The 20,428-nt window shown below is 36.5% G+C and overlaps 3 protein-coding genes and 1 long non-coding RNA gene across 7 annotated transcripts; 3 read left to right on the forward strand and 1 right to left on the reverse strand.

Moving 5' to 3' along the window:
• Positions 1-2,197: 2,197 nt before the first annotated feature.
• LOC113731505 (leucine-rich repeat protein 2-like) lies at positions 2,198-5,157 on the forward strand. The gene is made up of 7 exons (XM_027256810.2): positions 2,198-2,355; positions 2,548-2,680; positions 2,830-2,901; positions 3,280-3,423; positions 3,523-3,594; positions 3,702-3,773; positions 4,798-5,157. The coding sequence occupies exons 1-7, from the start codon at positions 2,274-2,276 to the stop codon at positions 4,862-4,864; spliced, it is 642 nt and encodes a 213-aa protein (XP_027112611.1). The 5' UTR covers positions 2,198-2,273; the 3' UTR covers positions 4,865-5,157.
• Positions 5,158-6,316: 1,159 nt separating this feature from the next.
• LOC113731507 (uncharacterized) lies at positions 6,317-10,064 on the forward strand. 4 transcript variants are annotated; one of them, XR_003458539.2, is made up of 5 exons: positions 6,317-6,708; positions 6,816-6,857; positions 7,345-7,400; positions 8,854-8,955; positions 9,753-10,064. It is a non-coding gene; the product is annotated as an uncharacterized lncRNA (long non-coding RNA). The 4 variants fall into 4 exon arrangements; XR_011840325.1 differs by having other exon boundaries at positions 9,786-10,064; XR_003458540.2 differs by having other exon boundaries at positions 6,320-6,708; positions 9,765-10,064.
• Positions 10,065-12,197: 2,133 nt separating this feature from the next.
• LOC113731509 (protein SYM1-like) lies at positions 12,198-15,815 on the forward strand. The gene is made up of 4 exons (XM_027256812.2): positions 12,198-12,789; positions 13,559-13,787; positions 14,888-15,012; positions 15,309-15,815. The coding sequence occupies exons 1-4, from the start codon at positions 12,430-12,432 to the stop codon at positions 15,390-15,392; spliced, it is 798 nt and encodes a 265-aa protein (XP_027112613.1). The 5' UTR covers positions 12,198-12,429; the 3' UTR covers positions 15,393-15,815.
• A 1,644-nt stretch (positions 15,816-17,459) lies between these two features.
• LOC113731508 (uncharacterized) lies at positions 17,460-19,635 on the reverse strand. Its single transcript, XM_027256811.2, has 2 exons — positions 19,489-19,635; positions 17,460-18,813 (listed from the first exon to the last, which is right to left on the reverse strand). The coding sequence occupies exon 2, from the start codon at positions 18,796-18,798 to the stop codon at positions 17,731-17,733; it is 1,068 nt and encodes a 355-aa protein (XP_027112612.1). The 5' UTR covers positions 18,799-18,813; positions 19,489-19,635; the 3' UTR covers positions 17,460-17,730.
• Between the last annotated feature and the right edge of the window lie 793 nt (positions 19,636-20,428).

Raw genomic sequence — 20,428 nt, forward strand, 5'->3', positions numbered from 1 at the left:
GAGTAGATCAAGACTTTATCAGCCCAAAAGTAGATTTTTTTTTTTGGGGTCAAAATTAGATTTTACGATTAACCCAGATTGGCAATCTTTTTGAGTAGTAATCATAAGCAAAACAAGTTGATCCTTCCATCATATTGGAGAACTTGAATGTATCCCATTATAAAAGCCCATGAAGTTCAAAAAAATAAAAAAAATAAAATAAAATATGGTACTCCCACGAATTGGGAAGGTTTGATTGTAGAATACATTTAACTGTGGGGGTGGATTCAATTTTAAATTGGATAAATGAAATTGATTTGAGGACACAATTTTATCAAATTTTATTACTATATTTTTGCATGTGATTGTCCTAATGTTTATATTTAGCATGTACATCTATTGTTGTTATCTATGCTTACATACCATATAATTGAGACTGATGATTAAAGAAGCCCCTTAATTCGTAATACCGCTAAATTAAGGAGTGTGTTTGGATAGGAGATTATTTGAAATATTATTTAAAATAATTACTGTAATACTTTTTATAATTTGATGTAATAAAATAACAAGATAATTGAAAAGATAAAAAAATATAGGGAAATTTGCCAAATTGGTCCCTAACATTTACCAAAAACACTTTTTTAGTCCTTTACATATAAAATCAGCCAAAATGGTCCTTCACATTTAAATTGTGAGCCAATGTGGTCCTATTGCTCGTTTTTGCTCATTTCTCCGGCTAAAAATAGCACGCCTCTCTCACGTGGTCATATTTTTAGGAGCAAAACCGGAAACACATTTCATTACCTGTTAAAAGTAAAAGGTGTGGACAACCACCAAAATACACATTTCACCTTTGGCCCTCAAAGTTTCAAGAAACCTGAATTGCATCCCCGAATGGTGGCGAAAATTATTTTGTAATTCTCCTGTATAAGTGATGTGCTTAATGAATCCATAGATCTGGTTCTTGTTTACTTATATCCGAAAGTCCTAACCTTTCCATTCTAAGTGAGAGTCTAACAAGTCCAGGACATTTGTGCAACATCGATCCCACGAATCCAATTTGGGCCTTAGCTGGAACCCTAAGCCTCAGCTCCTCCGCCACCCGCCAAAGCCGCTTACTCGTGTCCCTCCATCCTTTGCAAACCCTGGCCGCCGACAACAGTGTTGGAGGCAGGAGCCTCCTCAACACCTCCCACAGACAACTCATCGGCAGCTTCCCGGACCCGGCAAGATCCGATTCGGGGCTCCAGCTCGAGAAGCTCCTCCTCGTCCTCCTGGTGCTCTTCCTCATTCTCTCCCTCGTCTTGCGAGTCCCTCGCATCAATATCATCGTCGAAGGAGAGAGCTTGCCGGAGGTTGGAGAAATGCTGGCGATGAGGAGGGGGAGGGGGAGGGGGAGGACGGACAGTGGAGAGAGGAGAAGGGATAGCGAGGGAGGAGGCGGCTGAGTCAGTTGAGGGCGTGGCGGTGGGATGCAATTTAGGGTTTCTTGAAACTTTGAGGGCCAAAGGTGAAATGTGTATTTTGGCGGTTGTCCACACCTTTTACTTTTAACAGGTAATGAAATGTGTTTCCGGTTTTGCCCCTAAAAATATGATCACGTGAGAGAGGCGTGCTATTTTTAACCGGAGAAATGAGCAAAAACGAGCAATAGGACCACATTGGCTCACAATTTAAATGTGAAGGACCATTTTGGCTGATTTTATATGTAAAGGACTAAAAAAGTGTTTTTGGTAAATGTTAGGGACCAATTTGACAAATTTCCCAAAAATATATTAAAAATTATATTTGTAATGCAAATAAATAATTTAGAACCAAATAATGGATTTAGTGCCAGCGGTCCCCAGCCCCAGCGAAAATTCAGACTCAGTCATCATAAGAGCGGAACTCATGGGTCAAGACCGTAACGCGACTTCCCCTGTTTTCCTTTTCAGTGGAGTTGTTGCTTGTTCCTTGCTTTCTACCACCTCAGCTGGGTTGTCCTTTTCTGTCCTCCATAACAGTTACCATAATGTTTGAACTTTGAATCTGCATCTAAAGTGCTTTAGTATTAGTCTTAGAGCTTGTGCTTCCAAAGTTGAATTGACCCAACTACTTGTTCCCCGGCAAGGCAAGGTGGGGCCCAACCCATCAGCTGACTGACTGACTTTTTCCAAGTCCCCTCACAGCCCCCGCGGACACCCCCGCACCCCCCCCCCCCCCCCCCCCCCAAAATCCCATTCTTATTTCTTTCTTTGTACAAGTATTTTCACCTTCTCTGCTTCTGCTCCACCATCTATCTCCCTCTCTCTTCAATGGCTTTTCCTTCTGCCCTTTTCATCTTTGTCCTTCCCCTTTTCCTCGTCTTCTCTCCCACCCTCTCAACCAACTCTGAAGGTGCAAAACTGCCTATCCAAAGCTGACCCTCTATTTCTTTCGTTATGGGCTTTATTTTTCTCGAATTATTTGATTTTCATTATGTTCTAAATCTTTCTTTTCAGGGTTTTGGTTCTTACTTTAGATTGTTATCAATAATTTATATGCTACATAAATTTCCTGAACTCTTGATGGATGTGTTTTAAATTTCAGGAAATGCTTTGCATGCTCTGAGAAGCAGACTTTTTGACCCCAAAAATGTTCTGCAGAGCTGGGACCCTACTCTGGTTAATCCTTGTACTTGGTTTCATGTCACATGTGACTCCAACAACCATGTTGTTCGTTTGTAAGAGATCTTTAATCCCCTGATTAATTTTCTGCAACATCACATCGCTGATCGTGTTCTGCACGTTTCTGATTTGTTTAAGCTACTTCCACAGTTTTATTACTCTGGTTGATTAGTGGTGTGGGTTCTTTGTCTCGGTTATATTGCAGGGATTTGGGTAATTCTAACATCTCTGGAAGCTTGGGACGGGAGCTTGGTGAACTCAAGCACCTGCAGTACTTGTATGCTCTTTATTAACTTAAGCTCTAAAATTCCTAGTTAATAAGCTATATGGGACTTATGAGTACCTGTCATTTGCATGTGGTATAAAGTGGCTTTCTGTTTTGCATGGTGAATGAAGTTAAAACGGACCTTTCTGTGTCACATTTCTTATGTTGTTCACAATAGCAGCTTAATTTGTTTCTTTTGGACACATTTAAATCATTCGTAAAAGCATGTGATTGGGAGGAAAGGGAGGCAAGAAGAAGGGGAAGTTCTCAACTTTATTGTATGAGAAAATCTTGATTGCTGCTGGCAAAGCCAAATATTGGTTGCGCATTCTTTAACGTTCTACTTTATGCTTTCGTGTGACGTGGTGTAAATTTGTGTGTGAATTGCAGGGAATTATATAGGAACAATATAATTGGGAAGATCCCAAAGGAGTTAGGTAATTTGGAAAGCCTTATAAGCATGGATCTCTATGGCAACAAGTTTGAGGGAAAAATCCCCAAGTCCTTTGCGAAGTTGAAGTCTTTAAGATTTTTGTAAGTATCAATTTCACTAAATAGAGATACATTTAAAATTCTCAATATTTCTTAGTTATAGGTACATTGTTGATTGAAACATCATATTTCATGTTACAGACGACTAAATGACAACAAGCTGACAGGATCAATTCCCAGGGAACTCACAAAACTATCCAATCTTAAAGTTTTGTAAGTAGTAGACACTAGAGAGTGCTTTCATTTTACTTGAATCAAGAAAAAGATTCCTTCCGTTCTCCATTCCTGTACGAGTCATGCTATGAACTTTGAATCTGCAGTGATGTTTCTAACAACGATCTTTGTGGAACAATTCCGGTTGACGGCCCATTTGGCAGTTTTCCCATGGAAAGGTATTTGTTTCTATTACCACTTCGCTTCTTGCCAAGACACCAGCCACAGCAATCTTCTAGCTCTAGTCAAGTTTTTTGTCTTTCCAAGTGATGCCTAATCTAGTATCTGATACCGTGGCTGTCCACTGTTTGGATGGACATATTTTTGGTAAGGAAATTAGATAGGCACGCAATATGAGTTTTTAATCGGTCAAAAACCATCTCAATGAGTTTTTAGAGGAGTTGGCTACTATATTAATTGTGATGTGGGAGGTCAAGGGTTCAAATTTTGCCTCCCATCAATGTCTCAATATGAGGTATGTTCTAAATCTATACGGGTGTGTGGTGCACCCGTCTGGTCTGATGGTTTTTCAGTCCCCGTCAGATTCCTCCAGCTCAGTTGGGCTTTCCCATAGAGTAGATTCCTCCCCCTTCCCCCCTGCCCCCCTAGGAGTAGGAGTAGGCTAGACATGTGCCGTTACGACAAAAAAAAAAAAAAAAGGGTCAAAAACCATTCATTTCTTTTTCCTTCCATTGAACCCAAGCTACGTAGAGTCGGGACCAAATTTAAGTTCAGTGTTTGAAATCATTCTTAGTGCTGTGTGCAATAATAAACGATCCACCTCCTTGTGGTGGGCTGATAATTTTCTTTAAATATCCTTGAAGATTTTGAAGAAACTCGAGCTAGTTATCTTGATTTAGATTACCCATCACCTTGAGATGTTATAGAAGATTCAGTTGGAAAGAAAACCTTTAAATCCTTCTCTTGCCCCTTAACTGTTCGTAGAACTTCCTATACCAGTACAGATTTATTTCCTTCGTCTTGGAAAGTGCGGACAAACTTAATCATCTTTTACCTTACATACATACATCAAATTGCTACAGTGCATTTTTCTATAAAAATTCCAAAAAAATAGCAATCCAAACAAATGTTAATTGGGATTTTATCTAAAAATAGCAATACATAATGTTCACTAGCTGATTCCTGGATTATGCATACAAGCATGATATGCAAGGTTGTCATCCTGATGCTTTTGATTTTCAGTTATGCAAACAACAAGCTGAAAGGACCTGAGCTGAAAGGATTGGTGCCGTATGACTTTGGATGCTGAAAAAAGACTTATGCTTGATTAGCTTCAAATGCTGAAGATCAACAAATTACAGGAACCCCTTAAAACGTATCTTTGGATTGTGTACTGTAGCAGTGAAAAAAGTATTGTAGAACAGCGCAAGTTTCAAGAGGTATTAACAGGTTTAATAAAGCTAGAAGTGAAACAAGAAGTTGTAATCTCACCTGGCAGATCCTGCTGATCTGAAGATGAAATAGAGGTTGCTTTCAGTGTATTGGTATTTGGCATGCCTTGTGTGATAATAAAATTGTGGTATACATGCCTTTACATCCTTATATTGCCTGTCTGGGCTTGAGAATGGAGTTAGTAAAGACTAGATTTTGTTGTTTATTCCTTATCTACACAGCTGCATATTGCTAATCAAGCCATTAAAGGAGTTAATTAACAAGACGTGTTAATGAGCTCTACTTTTGGATTTGCAAGCATAGTTGTTTGAATTGCAAATTTTTGGAGTTCTATATATTATAGCAATGTGATTTATGTAAGATAAAAAAAAAAATAGAGAAATGTATAAGAGAATATTTCAAACAATTTTTTTGCTAAAAATGGCAATCTAAACCGTCTTTGTGAATCATCTTGTGCTACTTGAATTTAATTGGCAATTTTATTGATATCATAGATATTAAATTCAGCTTGAAATTTGACCCGATGAGGCGATCAGTTCATCGGGTCATTGGTTCAATTGCAATTTGGACGGTTCAACAGCGAGTTGTACAATAGTTATATTATATAACATAATAATATATATTTAAATTATAAAAATAATAAAATTTTTATGTTGACAATCAGCCAACAATTCAAACCGAAGGCCTTTATTCAATTACCAGTTGAACTTTCAAGTCATTAATTGCTTAACGAATTTGTTGCTTAACCGATTTAATTAACGATCCAGTTCAGTCCTATGACTGGTTCATCGAATTGGTCGGTTTAACCGTCAGACTGGACCGACTTTTTTATAGCTATGATTGTTATTGTAACTGAAACTTCTTTTAGCGCATTTTGCTGCATCTTTCATTGGTTTTATCTTCTTCATTCTGCTGCTTTTTCTTCCCTGGTTTAACTTGGCTTGGCGCTCATAAGATTTTGATATTTATTCATGCGAATGAAATTGCCAGTAAACCACTGGTTATATGGGAGAAGCGAACGTGGAAATTTTGAAAACTTAAAAAAAATAGTTAATAATTGATAAACCAACGGAATTAATCTGCGGATATGCTGTCGGCTGTTGGTCAAACTTCAGATTTGGTATAAGCAAAAACGTTAACAGCAAAAGTTTTGAGCAAGCAACGGGGGAGACGTGTTAGTGGAGGGATGGTAGAGGCGTAGTCGTGTCGAAGCTCAAAAATGCTGACTCACCGGTGGAGTGCACCCGATGGTTCTCTTGTCCTGGACGCCAGTGTACTTTTATTAGTAGTTAACATATCTAGTCTATTGGGGAATGCCATTGTTTTCAATTGGGCTTCAATTGCTGACGTGGCTTGCTTGCATTGGTTGATTGGTGGTCGTCCGGCCCGTGGGAATTCCGAATTGATGGTCGTCCAGCCCGTGTTAGAATTGGACGCCTGCTGATTGTTGCATTGGTTTTCTTTCTTTCTGACGCATTCTGTCGAGGATGGGACTAGCACATGGCTCGATGCATCACAATTTACAAGGTTCTCTTTCTCCTTTGTTCATCGCTGTTCTCCGCTATTCTCCTCTGTCTCTCTCTCTCTCTCTCTCTCTCTGAGACCATCTCTCTCTTTTCTTCTTCATTTTCATCAACCACCCCAGAGCCCTTCTAGCTCTCTTCTTCTCCATGACCGGCAACATCAGGACCAAAACATATGGTTGGTATTTTTTTTCTTTCCCTCCCTGATTTCTCTAGCCTTCTATTTTTCTTTTTAGGTTTAGTTGCCTGATCTAATCTAATTCGTATTTATTTGTGATATTGCAGGTGAAAATTTTGGAATCTCTTCCAACATTCTTGTGAGACTCTGTAAGATTTTTTTTCCTTTTTTTAAAATTGTGTTCTAAAACACGTTGTTAGTTTTGCTCTTTTTCCCCCCTTTCTTTTGCCTGGTATTCTTCCTTCTCTTGCCATATTTGTATCTCAATTTTGCTCTTGGCCAAAAAGTGTTAAAAAGGATTTAACAAATTTGAGAAATTTTTTTGGAACTTTTCCCGATCTAATGCCTTTATAAGAAATTTTTCCTGGTTTCTTTTTGTTCCTAATTTATGTTTTTTTTTATATATTTCAAGTCAAAAGTTTATTCATCTCTGCCGCTTCGTTGCTCTCCAGAGCTCCTCTCCTCTCCCCTTCCATTTTTCTTTTCATTTCTTTGTTCCTTTGTTCCTTTTTGTTGTTTTTTATTTGGTCCTTTTTTCTCTGTTTTTCCCTCCGGTTTCCCCCTTCCCCCCTTTTCCCTTTCTTCTCTTTCCTTTTTTCAATTATATGATTCTAATTGATTTTTTCCCCTTGTTAGAATTGGTCTGGATATGAAGCTACTAAACGCATGAGACACAGAAATCATCTTAATTGGTAAGCTCCAATATTTCCCTAAAGTTTTACAGTTTCCTTTATTTAAAAAAGAAAGACATTTTTCCTGCTAAGATTTGTTAATCTTTCGATTAATAACCCAGAGATCTGAAATACTATTCTTCCATTGATTTAAGCATTGATTTCTCACTCTTTACTTTGATATGATGTGGGGAAATTTGCACCAGTGGTAGAATTTCTCGTGCACATTACTTTTCCTGGAGAAAGTTTTCGTGGTTGAAACTTGCAACAGATTAATGCGAAACAATTTTTCTATGACATACAATTTTTGGACGCAGAGTATATTTTTCTGAAGCTGTGGTGACTGACGCCTTTGAAAAAATCCACCACATAGGAAGCAATTTCTTAAAGTTAGTAGTTTGGTATTGATGTCAATGAGGCTCCATTGTTTGTAAATAATACATTTATTTGGTTGAAGATGCTCCATTGAATTAGTTGTTATTTTTACTTTGTGACGGCTAAAAGGAGGAAATGGATGAATTGAATCAATATACTAATCTGTTGGTATGTTGTTCTCTTCGAATTGATATAAATAGGAAAATCAGTGATTTGGATGGGAATGACTCGACATATTAAACATACTCAGTGTTTCCTCACTTAAACTATGATTCACATTTCCTCTTCTAAATTTTTGAAAAAGCTTCATACAGTATTTTATAATTGGGGCCATTTTGAACTTATTATGATTATTTTTCACTCCCATGTGAACTGGTTGATATTTTCTTAGGAAGTAAAAAAGGAAAAGAAGAAATAAAAAGGAACAAAGTCAGCCTCGCAATTGCATTTAATTGGGTTATCGTGCAGTGAACAAGGGCTACAGCTTGTAACATCAAAGCTTGGTTTTACGTTTTGCATTGCAGAAAAATTTGGAGAAGAAAAAGGACAACTAATTATCATAAACGTTGTTCCCTTAAAAGTTTTCCATTAGCTTGTTCATGATTGGATACTTCAGTAGTCATATTTTGTACTTTGTCCTTTATTATTAGTTTCATCATTGTATTATTTTTTAAAATTATTTATATGTCATTTCAATGTTTTTTAAATCAGTAGAATTCTAGAATCACTGGAAGTTGATTGAGATAAAAAAGGAGTTAAGTGGTCATCAATGTATCAAAATTCTCATGTTTTTGGTGTTTTTGCTTCTTATTCTCAAATTCAATGGTGACATTGGCTTTAAAAATTTACATCTCTTTCTTCTTCTCGAATAATGTATTAAATTATGTGAATAATGTATTTTCTGGTTTGACAAGTGCAAATATAGAAGATCCTTTGTTCTGTCTTTTTGAGAACCATTGATCATTTTCCAAAATGGTAACTCTGATATGATTGGAAAATATTATTGTTTATAATTTTGTTGGTATAGTCATTAAGAAACAAACAGTAGATTAAGGTTTTTATGCCGACGCTCTTATGTCTTTTAACATTCTGTTCCCAGGTAAAACCATTTTTATGGTTTGCATTATGTTGACATAAAGGGGTATCGAAGACTGCTACTTTTGCTTAACATTGTTGAATTTTGCATACAAGTTCCATGAAGGTAAGATGCTCTATCAACTCAGTGTGAAGTCTTGCCGCAAAAGAATTTTTTTTTTATTTTGTATCTGGGTTGGTTTTCCCATATAGGAAAGGTGGTTTAGTATGTTAATAGAACTTTCAAGATTGAATTTGTGGTGAGAAATGGGATTGGCAATAGTTGGAATTTGACAAACTATTGTTCAGTGTAGCATTGATTAGGACCTAGCATTTTGTTCGAATATTATAGATTGGGCTGAAATTTGACAATAGTTTCAGTATAGCATTCATTAGGACCTAGCATTTTATTCGAATATTAGTAATCAAAAGAAAATTTTCTAAAAAATGGTTGATTTTGGTACGCGGGGTTAAGTAATTTTTTTACCTTTCTTAAAGTTTGTGTTTTAGATTACATCAGCTTGAAATGTTTAGAGTCGATTCATTGTAAGTTGACAACATAAAATGATTCACCTCATAATAGTAGGGTGGCCTTCAATATTAAATCTGCAACATTATACTTGTAAGTGGTATAGTCTCATATAATTCACGGGAGTTTCAGCTTTCTATTTGGCTGGTTGTTTAAACAGTTAACGTGAACAACTTGTTAGGGGATTACATTTTTATGTTTTTATTAGAAATCTGTTTTAATTTGAATTTTTGAATTTTAAGTCATCGCATACCCTTGTTCTTATAAAATGATGAAAACCAGTTAGATGACTCCAGTGTACCTGTTTTACAATATTGTCACATTTCAAATTTCCAAATTGCTCCTAACATTCTTTTTATTGATCTTGTTGTAAATAATCATTTGTGATGATATAGTACTTCTGACAGAATTAGCGGCTGAATTTCTAGGATGAAGAGTGCGAAAAGTTGATTATCTACTTGAGATGACTGCTTTTTCGCTTTTTTCCTATACTGGCATGATCAAGACGCAAGATCAGATCTTTCCAACCACGAATAGTGTGCATTTGACAGTTTGAATTTCTTTTTTTTTTTTTTTATAAATCTTGCCCCGGTGATGATTAGTAATCATCCAAAATTATACATGTATAAATATATTTATGGGAACATCAACAATTGTCTAGAGATCAATTGGCCTCTTTACTTATTCAATAATTCCTTTCTCATAAATTTTTTTTCTATGATAGCTTTATTGCTTTCAACTGAATTGTGTTTTTCTCCAATTAGGAAGTGTTTGGCTTCAACAATTTATCACGGTATTAGATGACAACATCCTTAATTTTGTACAGTGCAAAGCTATGGTTCCAACAAATATACCAAAGCTGAATTTATGGTTGATTTTGTTACATACAAGGTTGTGGCTATACAGCATGTGCTCCATCTCATACCAATTGTGATTCACTACTGCTTGCATATATATGTTTTCAATATTTGGAGATGGTTCGATCACCGTAGGCATAATTGCAATACGACCGATATAATCCCACAGATGCGCAATGATTTGAAAATGCATCAAAACAATTTTTAAAATTATTCTGGAAAATCTCAGAATCCAAATGAGGCTTCAGTAATTGCCAATATTAAGGACAATATAATGTATTGTGTTCCGTTACATACAAATGCTTATCTAATATTCAACTTTATTTATAAATTATTAATAGATTTTGGCGCCTACCAACCTTTTGTTTACATTTATCATTTGCATTGCATCTTCTCAAACAACTATAGGTCTCTCTAGACATCCACAAGTTACACAATCCTCAAGAGTCATGGTCATATGAGTTCTACATCTCAAGATATAGCTATGTTATTGGGAGAGCTCGCTATATCAAGGATTCAACTTTTATTGAACATATTACACTACTAATCATCACCACTTTCACACCTACTAATCATCACTGCATTTCCATATTGCACTATTAAACACATTACATTACACATTTTCCAATCTTCTTATTATTTTTCCTCAAATTTTAATTACCCATATACTTATTCAAAACACAACCCGGAATACATCTTTATTATTTTAATTCATTGGCATTACAATATTTCAAAAACACATTAGGCATTAGTGGGCATAATTCCATTCATCCATCGCGCATCGCGCGATGATCTCCTCCTAGTAAATAGTAATACGGGGCCGCACAAAACTAAAAGATTCGAAATTGATTTTGTGTTCAACGGCAATGAAGGTCGTGCAGCCGCCGCATTATAGTGAACGCGTACTCGCTGCTTCCGCCAGTTGAATGAAAACGACTTGTTCTTTTTGTACCTTTTCTTTTTGGGTACTTTTTCATCTCGTAATTATTTCTAGATTTGCAAATACCAAATCATGAAAAAGAACAAACCATGTCGTAATAAATGAACATAAAATAAAGATTAACTTTTAAGTTTGTGGAACAAGCTCCTCCAAATCAAAGTTACATAAACATTACTTCTTTATTTATAAATGGTTGTAATTTTAGTTGTTTGGCAGTAACGAAATTTGTTTCGAGACTATTCATATTTATATAAATTTTTAAATTTATTACACGCCTTGTAGTTATAAGCGTGCTTTTATGCAAAATAACGAGCATGTGTAGTAGACAAAGTGCATATTAGAGGTGAGCAAGAAAATAAAAAAGAATATTCGTAGTCCAATAATAATCAATCAATTATATTCGCTGGTTGAACAATAATATTTATAGTTGAATATTTTTCTGATTTTGCACTATTTTATTGAAATTTTAATAACGAGCATGTGTAGTAGACAAAGTGCATATTAGAGGTGAGCAAGAAAATAAAAAAGAATATTCGTAGTCCAATAATAATCAATCAATTATATTCGCTGGTTGAACAATAATATTTATAGTTGAATATTTTTCTGATTTTGCACTATTTTATTGAAATTTTAATTAGTGTACCTTTAACGCATTTTTTTTTTCCAAAAATACACGTACTTTTCTATGGTTAACCTTTCGTGCAGTATTATTTTTTCATAAAATTACACACTTTTAATTTTACATCTCTTAAAGAACAAACATCTAATTTCTAGGTTTCTAGTTAAAACAAGCCTTTATCTTATTAATATACTTTAGTTAGTATTGTTGGAAATTTTCAACATGATTTTTCATTGCATTTTTTCTTGTGAAATCGAATAGTTCTTAGCATCCTTAAGCACAAGAGAAGTTCTATCATGTGAGCTCAAAAACACTCGTTTTTTTTTTTTTGGTCAAAGGTCAACTTCTATAAAAAAAAAAAAAAAACACGATTGTTAGCACCTGCAAATGTAACAAATTCACCGGTGAGCGTAGATTTTGAATTACTTTTCTAGATTCTGAAGAAACAAAAAGGCGAGTGTAATCAACATATATGCTCGAGAGTAAACTAGTCAAAACTCCAAAGAACCAACCACATCATTAAAAAGTCACCAAATTCACATCAAACTTCCTATGAACTCCCCTCTCGCTCGTACGTACGAAACCTCCTTAAAGTAGGCTCTAGTCGTCTTCTTCCATCACTCAAAACCCCAAACACAATCGAGGTTTAGGTTTTTATGCGTTTGACAAACAAGATGAGAGCAGACTTCATTAGACATGGGCTCAAGTCCCACACCGCAAAATCAGTGTGCAACATATGGAGGACGAAGTACTACTCTGTCTCGCACTCCGCCACCAAACCATCAGAGCACTACCATCAAATTCAACACTCTAAACCTCATTCCCGTTTCAGCCATAAGGCCAAAGAACTCGGGCTCCCAGCTCCAGCCATCGTTTCTTCGGCGTTGTCCACCTCTACGACGTCGTCTAAATTCGGGCTTGTGAGTTGGTACTTGGGCATGGTCAAGTCTCGACCTATTATTACCAAGAGCATTACCTGTGCATTTATTTATACTGCTGCTGATTTATCGTCTCAGGTAATTTTAGATTCACACCCGGAAAAATGTCAAGCTCTTTTTTTTCTTGAAAAAGTTGATTTCTTGATCATTGTTTTTGGGATAGCAACCTTTTTTCTTTTGTCCTGAGCAGTTGCATAGTAGCTGAAGGTTGCTATGCTCTCTCGCTCACTTTTTCTTAGTTTTGTTGGTTGTGACATTAATGGCTGATTTAGTAGTGGGGTCTTTTTCCTTTTTGCTGTTATTGGGTTGTTTAATTGTCTCGTAAGCTAGTCTGATGCTTGTTGAATTATGAACTTGTGCATGGTTTACTTAGTAGTAAATAAAACTGTTTTTCCTTGTGAAGTAAGTAGCTTGAAGTCGGGTGTGTTGCCGGGCATTTCATTGAGTGCCCATCACCTGTCGATCTGGAAGCTTTGTTCCGTGATCACAGTTACAAGTGTTAACTAATTGGAGGTTCTTTGATGTTTCTACTTTGTTTACCCAAAATTGTCAGAGTTGATGGCTATGAAAGTTCAGTTAATTTGTAAAATTGTGTTCCAAGATTGCAACTTTTGAGTTCTCTGTATCTACTGCTTTTGTAGTTATATTTGCTCAACATTGTTTCTGTTCATTTATTCTGCTTCAATTGGTCTAAGTAGGCACGTCCCAAAGTACGTGTATTCTGTAATTTATAAGCTTCATAGCCATCAACTCTGAACTTGTCATGTCTTTGGCTAAGTTTTACACGATTATTCTTGGAAACTTTTTGTTTGTTCTTCTTCTTATTGTCATAGACATTTTTTGCCAGACAATTGTACGGCAATCGTCAGAGCCATATGATTTGGTAAGGACATTGCGAATGGCTGGATATGGGATGATAATTTTAGGTCCTTCATTACATTTCTGGTTCAACTTTGTCTCAAGGGTTCTCCCAAAGCGTGATCTCATCACAACACTGCAAAAGATTATTTTGGGACAGGCTGTCTTTGGACCTACCATGACGGTTATTTTCTTCTCTGTAAATGCTGCATTACAAGGTCCCATATGTTTCTAGTTCTATATCTATTTTTCTTTTCATTTTGTTTTCCCTATATGATAATGTACCCTTAGTTTTGAAGTGTGATCATAACAGTATTGTTTCTTGATCTCTGCATTGTCGTGTACATTCAATGCGTTCATGTGTCAATTACAAAGTGCAACCTATTAGGAGTGGTCTTTGGTAGGAAGTGCTACTTTATAGATGCGAGTCCAAATACTCATATATAATTTGGATAATCACTTTAGATAACTTATAGGCCAATTTGTACACGAGAGTAAGCATATTCTGAGACTTTGTATGCCTTTTTATATTTTCTGATTAGTTCTCATGATGAAATTGATCTACAGCTAAGAGAAACTACTTAGACTTCTAAGTAAGGTTTGCCCCAAAATTTTGATCATCCTCTGTTTCATGTTATCACACAATTATATGTTCTTGTAAAAGAAAATAATATTCAGGAAGGGCCTACTGTTTATAGTTGATAATCACCTAATAGATATCAACCATGCTTATTTTGAAAAACTGTCAACTCAGTTGACAGAGTGGATATGTATGACATAGAGTAGGCTGCATTATTTTCCTCTCCTTTATGCTCTGGAGCTGCATATACTTCAGCTATTAGGTTGATTTAAAAACTTTTAGGCTCATGCGTGTTCTATAGGTTTAGTAAATGATATAATTGAGCAGAAGAGTTGAAAGTGGATGTTCCATACTTGTTAATTTGTTGAATTGCTTGTTCTTCTAAAGTTCAAGCTGCTTGAGAAAGAGTAATACCCCAACATTTCTTACATCTTAAGATGTGGTGATAATAGTTGAATTTCAGATCCTGGAATGCTTTGAAATCATGTCAAAAAATTTTGAAGAATGTTGACCATCCAAAAGTGGGTGATCGGTGTGGCAGTTGTGAAAGCACATGCAACTATCTTCTTAACACCTGCATGCATTTGATGTTATACGTGTATCTAATCCATGATGTCAACGTGGTATTTGATTATTGAAGGCACTCTTAATGCTTATTACAGTTTCTGAGCAAGCTGGTATCTTTTGCAATCGCATCACAAGTCATTAGAGCTGACTTCTCTTGTGGTTGCTTTATAGGTGAAAGTGGTCCAGAGATTGTTGCTCGATTGAAGCGTGACTTGGTCCCTACCATGATCAGTGGTGTTATGTATTGGCCTGTTTGTGATTTTGTGACATTCAAGTTCATTCCTGTTCATTTACAGGTCAGCATCCTGTGTATATTTATGAGATTTATGTCTGAATGTATTGTTTTATTATCTACTAGGGTTGTGCTTCTGATCAAGTGTTCTGTTGTCTTTTGGACAGACATTAGTGCGTTGATTAGGATTGATATTTGATGTTGAAACACCTTTTTCCTTTTCTCCTTTTTCTTTTCCACTCCAGCTTTGCTCCTTTTCTTTTACTTCAGGTGCTTGAAGAAATCCAAACTGTTGTGGCATATATCTTTTACTTGCAAGCTACTAACAGATATTATCTTGTGTGTTTTCCATGATGACAGCCACTGGTAAGCAATGGTTTTTCATTCTTGTGGAATATTTACTTGACATACATGGCTAGTCAAGAAAAAGTAGGCACAGCTTGATTGCAACTTTTCTGCTGGCTGAGACCCCCATGATACTTATGTTGGGCTGGCGAATCTTTGGTTGATACTGGCAGTCGAGGTGAGATTATTCAAGGAGAATGACAATCAAGTGCGACTTCAAATGGTTTCTTGATGTCCAGAAAACTTTAACCAGGAGGATTATGTAGGATAATTTTTTTTTCAAATGAGCAACAACCATTTTTTATTGATGATTTGACAAAGTTGGGATGCTTAGGTTTTGTGTCATCATATAGGCACCAATTTTTGTGCCCCTGTAGCCAGAAATTTCTCTTGCTTCTATTATGTACTTGGAGACGCTCATAGTAGCGAAAGTTTTTGTCACAGTCGTGGCTTGGATACTTGTAGACGGATGTAATTCAGCACAAAATACTTTATTCCTAATTTGATCCTTCAGTCCCACAAGTTGATTCTACGAGGATACTAACATTCATCCCAGTCGGAAGGATATCTGCAACACATAACTTGTAGTAAATGGTGAACGTGTTTGTCCTTATTGTGACAGAAACAATACCAACACTATACGTCCTGTTCATAGGCTAGTACAGCTCTCTCCCTCTCATAGTGAATGTCATCTTAGCATAGACCCGAAAACCAATTTCTTAGTGCTGATTCCATGTAATGTTTCCATGCAAGCTGTGATTCACTTGACACCAAGACTGTTCCTGAACATTCCTGCATTTCCAGCCAGCCAAATGGGATACTCTGGTTTATTTTAAGTAGTTTCCACCGAAAAGTGATGACGACAGTCTTCATGCAATTGCTGTTTGCTTTATTGCTAGAACGAAGCACTATGCCACTCCTGAAACTTCAGAACTATTATATTATGACACGAAAACCTGCACTGGCACAGCCGCAACTTTCCCTTAATAGAAAATCTGTCTGGACATATCAAGAAATAACAGCAACAAGAAGGGGAAAGTCTACCAAAGGGAGACATGGTTAAGCTTATTCAACAGAGAGAAGCAGCATACTAGAAGGTCTATAAAGAGGCAGTATTTGCAGATCTGCATTACAACCTGATATCTCCACAATGATGAGCAATTTGTTGTTTTCTGGTCTTCAAAGATCAAGAGAAAGAGTGATTTGAAGATCAGGCCTCCCAGTAACGCGTTTGAGCAATAACCTTCTTTCCATGAGAGACACCTTCCATGCTGCAGATGCAGCCATTTCATTGACAGCTGGCAAGTGTTTCTAACTGAAGGGAAAAGTAGATATGCGACAATCTATAAATTTCATATAATACTCATATTTGCTATTGTCAGAAAAGACACTTCATCATTCGTCACCCGATGTATTAGCAGTATAACTGATAGTTTCTACAGTTGCTTAAATTCGAGAACAAATGCAATATAGCACTGATACTTTTGCAACTGATAGTCTAGCGTGCTTTAGCTGCTCAAGAATGTAGACCAAAGTAGAGAGAAATCAGTTAAGTCACATTGCCCCATGTACATTTTTGTTGACATTTAACATTCTAGACCAGATCATCTGATATACTTAGATGAGAAACCTCACGAGGAAACTGCTGCAAATTTGTTCTTCACAGATTCCAAACAATAATTTGCAGGCACATCACGACTACATTATCTCCCAAGAGACAAAAAGAAGAGAGAATGTTACCAATTTAAAATACAGAAGATGGAACAACCAAGACACTAAATTGAAAGAAAAATGCCACTGGCCTTTGCACATGCCCCCAAAGCAAGGGAATAAATTGCATGTAAAGGAGTACATGAAACGGATCAAGCAATTGAATAAAAATGCACTGACCTTCGCACCTTAAACTGATGGCAGCTCCTTCTTGCCTGTACCATTGACAGAAGAAAGAAAAAACAAGCAAGAACTAAAAGAAAAACCTTACAGTTGAAACATAATTGAAAGGCAGAAGTCCAGAAGAAATAACTACTACTATTGTCAATGAAATTATAGTGTATTAGGTTACAACTACAGCTAGTTGGAAACAGATGATCATTTTGTTCCTACTGAATCGGATACAAAAATTATGCAGCTTGAAATATCGCATCTGAGCTAAAAAAAGAAGAAATATGGCATCTGAACTGTTGAAACGTATCAAATTCAAAACTAATTGTACACACACACTCCCTTCCTAATGGCTAACAATGCTGACATCTACCAGCAGCCAGATCTGATAATTCAAAACTTCCTACGTTATTCACAGCTTATTTCCATGGTAACTCTTGAGGACACAACATTAAAGCAGAGGTCAATCTACATACAACAAAAAATATTCGATAAATCGAGTCTCGTAGGATGTCCCTCCGTCCTCCCAAGGATCAATTACTAACTAGAAATCCGTTCAACTCTCGAATGCACAACTGGCAATCTTTTCCAGTTGTAAAGGCCAATCTTCACCGAGCATACGAGGATTTGACTCCATTGCCACCCGAAAATCCAAGACACTGGCACAAATTGCTGTGGATGGTCTTTCTGAAAACACTGCAGGTAATATTCCATTTGATCCAGGCAAGAGATGGTTGCTTGAATGTCTAACATGCTCTTTTGGGCAATGTGTTCTAGCAATTAGCATACAAGGTTCAATTAACCTCTTTAAGAACACATCCAGTCCATTATTTAACAGGTTAGCACAGTCCAATGAGATTCCAACTCCCTCCAGCTCCAATCTTTTCTTCAAAATAGTCCTTAAAGATTCTGTATCAGGTAATCCACCACTGCTTTGGAAATTTCTTGCACAAATGTAGTCAGCAGATGCACCTCCTACATAAGGACCTTTTCGAGCACCACCAAGATTCATGGAAATACCAAATGGAGCTGTAACAGGGCTTCTACTTTGTATGCTTGGGCTTCCAGCAATCTGCTCAACTTCTTCTCCCTCTTCAACAGATGCAACTTCAACTGGAGGTCTGCTACCAAGCGAGATCAATTCCGTGGCACTTTGTTGCTCCTGTACTCTCAGAGCCCCTTCTTCGCAATTAGGGCTCTTTCCAAGTGGTCCAAGAGGACTTGGATGGTCCCGAAATTTGCGATCTCTGTGAACTGGAGATCTACTCTTGCGAGGAGATTGAGCAAATGCTTCGCCATAGAGAGACTGTAGACAAGTTCTCTGATAACCATTTGCCACTTTAATGCCGAGGGAACCATTAATTTTTTTAGCTTTTGGAGGAGGAACTTTGCCAATAGAGGCATTCATGATAATGGATCGAATGAGGCGATTGTGAAGAGAGATATTCTCTCTCCCAATTGTTCGTATACAAACATTATCAAACTCAATCTTGCTGAGCTGTAGACTGAACAACCTTCTGAGCTGATTAAAATACTTTTCAGCTCTTTGGTGCCCAATCTTTCGATAAATGAGATCTTTCAGCTCTAATGTATCCATTCGCGTAAAATGATGATTGGCCACCATTTTAGTGCGAACTACCTAAACATTCAAGATATCAAAAATGTCACAAGTAGTATAGCAATCATCATCCAAAATAACATCACATTCTTTTCCATTCATGCATAGTTACATAAAGATCCAATAAGAAACCTCAAACAATCCATTGATTCAGTTGATTTCTAAAAGCTAAAGCACAGAACTAGTGAAGAGAGAGAAAGAGAGAGAGAATGAGTTCTTCGCATGAAAAAGAGGGAGAAAAAACAGAAAAGAAAAGAAAAAAGAGCTCAAACACAATTATTCAATCACTCGCTCATGTTTCATATTGATCAACCACACACCCAGTTCACAAATTATGCATACCGACCGCACCCCAAGAAAATAACAACTTTTCGTTATCTGCAATCCGAAGTCAACACAAAAAGCCAGGGAAGCTCCGAAACTAAGCAGCAATTCCTAAAAACAGTTCGACCAGGATCTTTTTAATCTATGAAATTCGCAAAATCTCAATCGGGCAATCCAAAAATACAAACTTCAGTAACTATAAAGTTTAAACTTTGATGCAAGTTTAGCATTTAATTTCAAGAATTAAATGGAAACCCTTTTAAGCTTGAATGAAGAAAAATCAAAAGAAATGACCCAAAATTACGAATCATGAAAATAGCAAAATTAATTAGGAATGAAGAAAGATAAACTCATAAAGAAGCAAAAATTAACCTGCTGGGAGAAGATGCCGAGAATCCCCAAAAGGCCTAATGGATCGATGTGTTGCCCGTGTTCTTCTTCTTTGCTATCAAGTGTCGAAGCAGGAGTCACCAAACACGAACTAAGTTGCCGTGGTGTAATTGTTAGAACATCTTTAATCACGTCAATGCGCACGTGCGATTTTTTTTGCCCAATGTATGCGTGCGTGAATAGGACACTGTGCTAAGGCCGTGTTTGCCTCGTTTCTTATTAACGGCTTCTTCAACTAATTTTTGTGCGTTTGTGATTATGTTTTCGGAAAATTCTACGGTCCGACTTTTATCTCTTATTAAAGATAATAGTTTAAATTTTTTAAATACTCGAACAATGTTTAATACAATGATTAATAACACTTGTTTCAGCATCCACAACCGTGACACCCAAAAAACGACGGTAGAATCTCCCCATATCTCCAGGTTGAAGGGTCTGCTACATGTATTTTTCTCATCTGACCGGTTGAGCAACTCTAGTTGTAAAAAGGTTGAAAGGATGCGAATGAAGAAAGTGTATTGATTAACAATGACAAAAGGGAGCATTCTTTTTCTTCAATGCTGCTGTAATGACACTTCGTGCCTTTTTGATCACTAAATGAGTATACAATTGTGCATTATTTGGACATGAAAATATAAACAAGTGAATTTCATCGAATTTGGAACATGATGCTCCTAGTTTCTGTGGGAGCTGAGAACATATGGCGAGATGAAAATTGTAAGGAATAGGAAATACGCGCTAGAGTGCTGATTAGAATCTTAAAGCTTTTTCAGTTTTTTTTTTTCCTGTTCATTTTTGTAAAGGATTTGCTGCTTATGAGTATTCTATTCAAGTTTTAAGCTACCGCATTTTGAAAGCAGTTGAAACAGTCAAATTATATTTCATCAAGAAAGCATAGCATTGCAACGTTCTAGCTGAAACT

The sequence above is a fragment of the Coffea arabica genome, chromosome 2e (assembly GCF_036785885.1).
Source record: "Coffea arabica cultivar ET-39 chromosome 2e, Coffea Arabica ET-39 HiFi, whole genome shotgun sequence".
In the NCBI taxonomy this organism is placed as follows: Eukaryota; Viridiplantae; Streptophyta; class Magnoliopsida; order Gentianales; family Rubiaceae; genus Coffea; species Coffea arabica.

Bases quoted from the DNA above. Each gene is read 5' to 3' on its own strand.
- LOC113731505 (XM_027256810.2), top strand. From the start codon at position 2,274: ATGGCTTTTCCTTCTGCCCTTTTCATCTTTGTCCTTCCCCTTTTCCTC. The intron at 2,356-2,547 runs GTGCAAAACTGC...TTTAAATTTCAG, and splicing joins CCTCTCAACCAACTCTGAAG to GAAATGCTTTGCATGCTCTG. The intron at 3,595-3,701 runs GTAAGTAGTAGA...TTGAATCTGCAG, and splicing joins CTATCCAATCTTAAAGTTTT to TGATGTTTCTAACAACGATC.
- LOC113731509 (XM_027256812.2), top strand. From the start codon at position 12,430: ATGCGTTTGACAAACAAGATGAGAGCAGACTTCATTAGACATGGGCTC. The intron at 12,790-13,558 runs GTAATTTTAGAT...ATTTTTTGCCAG, and splicing joins CTGCTGATTTATCGTCTCAG to ACAATTGTACGGCAATCGTC. The intron at 15,013-15,308 runs GTCAGCATCCTG...CCATGATGACAG, and splicing joins TCATTCCTGTTCATTTACAG to CCACTGGTAAGCAATGGTTT.
- LOC113731508 (XM_027256811.2), bottom strand. From the start codon at position 18,798: ATGGTGGCCAATCATCATTTTACGCGAATGGATACATTAGAGCTGAAA.